We start from the raw sequence: 7,829 nt of genomic DNA, 5'->3' as shown, positions 1-7,829 counted from the left end.
TGTGTGTGTGTGTGTGTGTGTGTGTGTGTTGTGGGCGTTAGGGCATAAAAGAACACATGACTTAAGATTGACCATCTTTTTTTTTAAACTTACATCCAAGTTAGTTAGCATCTAGTGCAATGATGATTTCAGGAGTGGATTCCAGTGGTTCATCCTCTATGTATAACACCTGGTGCTCATCCCAAGTGTCTTTCTTAGTGCCCCTCACCCATTTAGCCCATCCCCCACCCACAATCCCTCCAGCGACCCTCGGTTTGTTCTCTGTATTTAAGAATCTCTTATGGTTTGTCCCCCTCCCTGTTTTTATCTTATTTTTGCTTCCCTTCCCTTATGTTCATCTGTTTTGTATCTTAAATTCCACATATGAGTGAAATCATACGGTTTTCGTCTTTCTGTATTTCGCTTAGCACGATACCCTCCGGTTCCATCCACGTTGTTGCAAATGGCAAGATCGCCTCCTTTTTGATGGCCGAGTAATACTCCCCTGTATCCATATACCACATCCTCTTCATCCATTCATCTGCAGATACCGTCTTTTTAAGGGTACACTTCGCGAGTGCTCAGTATGTGCACGCTTGTGAATTACATTGCACATCTCTAGTATTATACTGTTGTAAGGAAAGATCTCCAGAACTTTTTCATCTTGCAAAACAGAAACTCTGTCCCCATTCCCCCTTCCCCACCACAACCCCTGGGAACCAGCATTATCCTTTCTGTCTCCATGAAAGGGACTAATTTAGGTACCTCCTGGAAGCGGAATATGTCTTTTTGTGACTGCTTACCTCTGTTATTTTAAAGAGTGTGTTTAAATTTAAATTTGTTTCTTGTCTCACCCACTCCAGATACTCTGTCCTGCCTCCCTTTTGTTTTTTTCCCCTTTCCATTTCTCCCCTTCCCTCCTTCCCTCTGTCTCTCCCTCTGTCTCTCTCTCTTTCTTCTCCCCTGCAGTTATAGACTCCTTATGACGTAAGGTCCAAAGAGAAAGTAGGAAATCAGAACGAGACACCTCTTTAAAGCCTCCATAAAGCACCACTCATCAACCTCATTTAGCAAGTGCCATCTTTCATGTCTGAATGGAAAATAAAGGAAAAGGAGCCCAGGCCGAGGGGGCTCTGGAGGGCAGCGGGAGGGGCGGCAGCTGCGGGCAGGCAGGGCTGTGCGGGGACACCGGCTCCGTCTGCTTTCACAGGGAGCACCATCATGTACGGGGCCCTGCTGCTGTTCGAGTCCGAGTTTGTGCACATCGTGGCCATTTCCTTCACGTCGCTGATCCTCACGGAGCTGCTCATGGTGGCCCTGACCATCCAGACGTGGCACTGGCTCATGACCGTGGCCGAGCTGCTCAGTCTGGCCTGCTACATCGCCTCCCTGGTGTTCCTCCACGAGTTCATCGGTAAGACCCGCTCTGTGGCTGAAGCCGGGCAGTGAGGTCCAGGGGCCCCCTCCCCAGCGCTCATCCTGGGGTCTTGGTCCAGCTGGCCTTGGCACTCTGCTGCCCCCATTTTGGGGCAGATAGCACCTGTGGATCAGCTTCCCGGAACAGAGGCTGGTGGGCACAATGTCAGTGGAGTGTTTCCTTTTAAAAACACACTGCACTAAGTGACTTAGAAGGGGGTTCCGTTGAATTCGACAGAGACCTGGTAGGTTTCTCGAGGGAGCTGGGCACAGTGCCGGGCTCTGGGGGGCGAATGCGATGTCGGACATCCAGGTTTTGTTCATGAATAAATGGTAAGTCCCGCAGGATTTGTCCTTATCGGTAGGTTAAGAAACTCCACCTTCCCCTGAAGGCGCCTCTGATCAGGTCTCGTGTTCATCAGCAAACGCTCCATAAGGTTTTGGTCAAGGTGAAAGGAACATCCGGTTACTGAAGTCTTAGTTTCACACTTGTCCTGAGAGTCTCTCAGAATGCGTTTTTGTGAACACCTACTGTGTGCTCAGTGGCTTGGGGGTGGCGAGCTCTGCCCTCAGGAAGCTGTCACGGGCTGGCTGGGCAGACGCACAGGTGGGACCATGGCCCGTGCCAGCCACACGCTCCCCATCTGTGCCCCAGAAGTGGTGTCCACTCCACTACTGAGGAAGGCTGCGGGCTGTGCTCTGCTCTCTCAAAACCCTCCAGACCGCGGGCTCACTGTCCTGCAGCAGAAGGGGGCGTCCGTCCCTCAGTGGAAGCCCCCTAGGCCACCTGGTTCCCGCTCTGCACCGCCCTCAGGCCCGACCCGTCCTGGGCTTTGGTGACCATCCCGGAGGCGAGGGGAAAACACGTCTGGTGTCAGAGTGCCTTTCTGCTCTCGGGAGGCGGGGTTTGCAAAGAAAAGCGCCAGCTGTCAGATTCCAGATCAGAAACACCTGTAAGAATTGTTTCTGCCTGTAGTTTTCTTTTCCTGGTGTTGGAAGTAGCATTTCAGTACTGTCAGTGATGGCACAGGTCAGAGAGAGGAGGGAGTGGGGAGAATCCCAGCCCTGGAGACAGAGCCCAGGAAAGGGGCCGGTGCCAGGAGGCCATGTGTCAGTGAGGAGAGGCGGGGCCCCCCCCCCCCCCAATAGCTATGCTGGCAGTTCCTGAGCTGCACAGGCCTTCTGGAACATTCCGTCCGCTCACCGCCGTCTTCCCTTTTGCTTGCATTGCAGATGTGTACTTCATCGCCACTTTGTCATTCTTGTGGAAGGTGTCCGTTATCACTCTGGTCAGCTGTCTCCCCCTGTACGTTCTCAAGTATCTGCGGAGACGGTTCTCCCCGCCCAGCTACTCGAAGCTCACCTCGTAGGCGTGCGCGGGCCGAGGGCACCGCGGCCTCTGCGCCCTCCCGGTGGACAGAGTTCAAGTTGCGTCTTTTTTAAATGCCACCTGTGGATCTCGCGGCAATGGCTACCACGTGCCGTTTGGACGCGAAGCGGCTGAATGTGCAGAGTCCCGAGGCTGGTTCAACGGGGCAGGCTCCTGGGACGTGCCCGTGGGGCCTGCTCGAGCCCCGGATGACTCGGCCTCAAGTGAATGTATATACGTGAAAGCTGGTGGCTCGGCTAACACATTTATACGTGGGTCACCGTGCGAGCTTCCGAGGACTGGGATTCTGGTGTCGTGTGATAGAAGTTTCTGTCCAGCTGCGGATTGTAGAAGGGTTTGTTTGTGTTTTTGTTTTAAACAGTCCTAATGTGTGTGTATTCCCCGCGTCTTTCTTGCTCTGAAAAAACTGGCTGCGGAGAAGCGTCAAGCTCGCGGTCTACAGGTTTGCAGGAAAGGCCATGACTCTGGTCAGAAGTGACCCAGACGGTAATCGCACGGCCGAAGTGCTACCCACCCCGCCCGAGGCCGCTCTGTTTGCCGAAGCCACGCTGCCTTCCCAGAGCGACACAGAGCGGACCAGGGCAGAGCGAGCGAGCCGTAAATCCCCTTTGTTCCCCTGCGTCAGATTCAGCTTCGACAGCGCCCGAGTTAGCGCCACCTGCCTCCTCGTAAAAGAATTTCAAAGGTGTTACCCTGCTGTGTTCGGACCTGGTAACAATTACAAAGCCTGTGGCCATCTGAGGACACCCCTCAGACATTTTCAGCAGTTGTTTTAGCAGGAAAGGTGCCACCGAACGGCTCCTAAATGTGTCGACAGGGTGATAAGAGACTCGGCTAATTCTTTAGACAATGTAGCATATGCGGCTCAGGCCTCCTGAGTCCAGAGTGCAAGGTCAGGGCTGGGGGCTCTCGGCTTCCACAGAAATCTGTTTCCCATTAAGAGGATGAAATGGCCAAGGCAGAGGCATCATAACCATGCCCTTCGTCGGCGGCAGCTTCGAGCAGAGAGTCCCTGGGAGGAGGAGGCCCAGGCTGCCGGCTCCGTTCCACTGCCTCTCGAGATCTCCAGGGGGAGCTTGCTGGAAGGCCGCCAGCGGTAGAGACCCCTCCCCCACCGGGATGGCGTACCCGCACGTGTGTTTCTTATAAAGCTGTGGCTTCTCTTTTCCGAGGAGGGAAGGGAGTTTTCAAGCGCTGGGCGTGGCGGGGCAAGGCATTCTTGGGTTTTCGAGTCACTCGGTGCCACATATGCGTGCCATAAGCGTTAGGTCGGCGGATCTTCAGTGACTGTTTGTGATCTCGGATCCGTGGTTAATTCCTTCAGCCCTTCGGCATGACGCTTCTTGTGCGTGCTTCAGAGACGTGAGCTCCAGCCTGGCTGCCGCGCCCACGGCCCTACGCTCAGCCTGCGGCTGGGGGGTTGGGGGCGGGAGGAGCGGGCACGTCGGTTCCTGGCCTTGGGAGCACTCTCCATATGCTCATGTACTTATGTTGCCCTTTTAAACCCTTATAAAATGATACTAAGTTTCAGGCACTGGGTAAACTGGCTCTTGGCATTGCTTCCGTTTTAAGATTCTGCAGTTTTGCAGTATTTCGGCCATTCTGTTCCAGCCATCTCTGCCACACCGGAAGGACCTGCAGGGAATATAGGTCGCCGTGAGTGAATGGTTATTTAGGAATAGGACCTTTCAGCCGGAAAGATTGAGTGGGTCTGACTTCTCTCTGAGTGACGTTACGTCGTTTCAAAGGTCGAGGAGGGAGCCTTGGGCTCAGGAGTTCATACTTTGATCTGTCTTCTTGGAAGTCCGATTGTAAGTCTTAAGTTGTTCTGATCTGAGGTTGCAAACCCTGAACCTGGCCTTGTTCACAGACAGGCGATGGCTTCTGCAGGTAGGTCTTGCCAGAAGTGCTGTGAGGAAATTCTGGACTTTCCCAGCAGATACAGGGAGATGGTCTCTTGCTTTGTTTTTTCCCCCCTCAAGTCCCAAGTTCGACCCAGGTGTGTGAGCTGACTTTTGAAGTCAACGCCCGAGATGCCACCTGACCTCTCCCAGGAAGAGAGCTGCCGAAGAAGCCACGCCTGGAGGTGGAGGGGTGCTGGTCTGTGCCATTGCAAACCTTGTTCTCTCGTCCCAGCTGCACTCCGGCGGAGGCAGTCGGGGGCCAGAGGGACCTAAACCCCAAGCGGGGCCCCGACCCCCACGCCGTGGAGCCGCCCCATCAGTGGGCAGCCTGCTCCCTCCACCTGCCGGGGGTCGTCGGGTGTCTGGGGATGCATGTGCTTCTCAAACTCTGCAGCCCCAAAGGGCAGGAGCCTCAAGTCGGTTGAGGGTACAGGATCCTCACCTGCACCCGTCAGAGCAGTCCCAGCAGAGGACCCGTGTGCACGCGGATTATCTCAGTTGCGGGGGAAGATAAAACAGGAACCTCCTGAGTTCGTAGAGCTTGAGCAGACCGATCCCGTTGACCTTTCTCTCGGTTTACCAATCTGGAAGGAATTTAGGAAGCACCACTGACCCCTGCCCCTCACCTTGGACCTCAGTGGGACCTAAGTCTCTGGCAGCCTATTTGATTTGAGGCCAGAGGCCCCACGGCACACAATCAGTGCTATTCAAACCTTTCTCCTCAAAGTAAAAATTAACCCCCCACCCCCGCCCTCTGACACCACTAGGTATTTCTGTCCTGGTTAGCACTTTTGTTATCTTATGATTAGTTTTGTTCTGTCTTTTGGTGATGGTTGTACGTGCATGAGGATGACGGGATCCATTCGGTTTCTCCTCCCCCCGCCCCTTCCTTCCTCTAAGAAAATGACCAGACAAGCGTCTCCATTTCGGTAATTTCTGAAGCCTGACAGTTTGGATCCTCATTTGGAGGGCGCACATGCTCACGTGTGTGTTGCCCGTGGTGCTAGGGGGTTCTGGTTGCACCATCTCTGGCTGCTTGGGGCAGCGGACTTTGCCACAGAGCGAAGGAGGGGCGTCCTCGGGGGCATCTAGACATCGGAGCAAACCCCCTCCGCAGCCACCTGGAGCCCGGAGACCGCGAGCTGGGATGTCTCCCGCTGTTGGTGTCGTCCCATCCGGGCCCCAGGCCAGCTTCCCTTCCTAAGTACTTTTGTGTGCAGTCGGCTGCGGTACCCGTGTCTGCTCCCCTCTGTGTGCTCTCTGCTGAAAGCTTAGGTCACACTGACAACTTCTGAATGTATTTTGAGTTCTGTGCTCATTGGGAATGGACACAATAATGCCTCTTCTCCTTTTCCAGAGTTTTGCTTTTATACTTTGTTTTGTTTTTACTGGGGTGGGGATGGGAAAGCCCTCATGCCTTTGCAGGGCAGCATTTTAAACCTTTGCCAAGATCGCCACTGGGACCTACACACGCTTCCGCGCCGTCCTGTTGGAGACAAACACCTCTCAGCTGTTTTTATCTTTAACCTTTTGTGTGTGTGTTTAAGTGTGTGTGTGTGTGTGTGTGTGTGTGTGTGTGTGACCTGAGTTTTTGATGAGATACTTGATTTGCATCAAAATCCCGTTACTTCCAGCTTTGTTGTCACCAAAAAACATAAAAGGAGCTTGTAAATATAACAGATTTTACTTCTCCCCCCTTCCTTTCATGTAAAACCTTTTGCCACGTACACTTATTGGAAAATATTTCCATTAATGATGTTCATTTCATCTTGGGAAAATACGTCTTGTGTTTCGGAAGGGAACCGAGAGGCATTGCCACCATGCGGGCAGCGTCCCCGAGACCTCGCGCTCCGCGGCGTCTGCTCACGCCATGGCGCTGTTCCTGCGGATCCGGCGTCTCCGTCACCGCGTGCTTGGGGGTGCCGGCTGTTAACGTCACTGGGCAACGTCAGTGGATACTGCGTTTGTGGGGGGGGGGTACTGCTGGGGGGATGCGGTATTAGCAAACAAAAATGGTGGCCACTCTAGGATTTTGTTGCAGGGGGGCTAGCCGTAAACTCATCTAGGAGTCGGCGGCCTCCTCATTAGTAGATTCGTCCGTGTAATGCACATTGCACATACCCACCAGGACAGCGTTCTTTCATTAGCGGGAAGCTCTGGCACAGGATGCTTTAATTTAGCAGGAACTCCCAGATGATTTAAATCCTCGATCCCGTGATGATACACATGTGATCCTGCGTGTTTCTGACCGATTGTCCTTTCATTGTGTGCCAGCGTGGCTCATTGCTGCTGCCCAATAAAGCTTGTGTACTTTATGCCTTTGGGGATCATTTTAATTTGTGCGGAAACAGGAATTCTGGTGTCAAAATGAAGGCTTTTTATGATAACGCTCCTATTTTGTGTGTATCTCATGGTACAAAAAGGGAAGAACTGTTTCTCCAGTTATTTGGATTTTGGCAAAAAAAAAAAAAAAAAAAAAAATCCCATCCCAAACCCGTGCATTACTTATTATTCTGTACCGTTGTCTATTCCAGACATGTCAATTTCAAAAGGTGACCGATATAAATAGGAAAAAGGAGAAAAGTATTCTATAGGATTCAGATTTGATTGATACACATGTAGTCCTTGATTTGTTTGGACACCTTTTAAAAAAAATCGAATATAAGATTCAGGAATGCAGTCACCTAAGTTTCAGGGAGGAGAGGTTTCTAAGCTGTTGTGTAGGAAGCAGAGGACATATTTTATTAATCTCACCCAGTGATTCTCAGCTGGAGGGCTTTTGTCCACCACGGGACTTGGGGCAGTGTCAGAGGCAATTTTGGTTGTCACAGTTGGGGTGGGGTGCTCAGGGGCCTGATGAGAGGCCAGCGATGCCGCAGGACAGCCCCCCACCACGTGGAGTCATTCGACCCCAAATGTCGAAGGTACCGCGGTTGAGAACCCCCGATACGACCTGCACACGTCCGCTTTATCACTGCGGTGTGAACGCCCGTGTCTCGGGAAACCAGCTATGTACCAACGAGCCACATGTTTTAATTAGGAGCTATTTGTGGTGTGGGCTGCTGGTTTCCACATATTGGCTCCCGTTGAGAGGGTCACCCCCAGGGTATCGATCAGAAGGAGCGTTGGCAATGCGCTAT

At 52.7% G+C, this 7,829-nt stretch overlaps 1 protein-coding gene across 1 annotated transcript in view; it reads left to right on the top strand.

Annotated features, from left to right (window-relative positions):
• The window catches only part of ATP9A (ATPase phospholipid transporting 9A (putative)), a 110,518-nt gene extending 103,514 nt beyond the window's left edge, over positions 1-7,004 (top strand). Inside the window, exons 26-27 of the mRNA XM_040459743.1 lie at positions 1,190-1,393; positions 2,629-7,004. Of these exons, the coding sequence (XP_040315677.1) occupies positions 1,190-1,393; positions 2,629-2,765 (341 nt within the window). The 3' untranslated portion in view covers positions 2,766-7,004. The remainder of the gene's footprint in view (positions 1-1,189; positions 1,394-2,628) is intronic.
• Positions 7,005-7,829: the final 825 nt, after the last annotated feature.

Source organism: Herpailurus yagouaroundi, unplaced genomic scaffold, assembly GCF_014898765.1.
Source record: "Herpailurus yagouaroundi ecotype Mexico unplaced genomic scaffold, PumYag 246, whole genome shotgun sequence".
Classification (NCBI taxonomy): domain Eukaryota; kingdom Metazoa; phylum Chordata; class Mammalia; order Carnivora; family Felidae; genus Herpailurus; species Herpailurus yagouaroundi.
The sequence above is the reverse complement of the archived record's forward strand: the minus strand, read 5'-3'. Positions and strand labels throughout refer to the sequence as shown.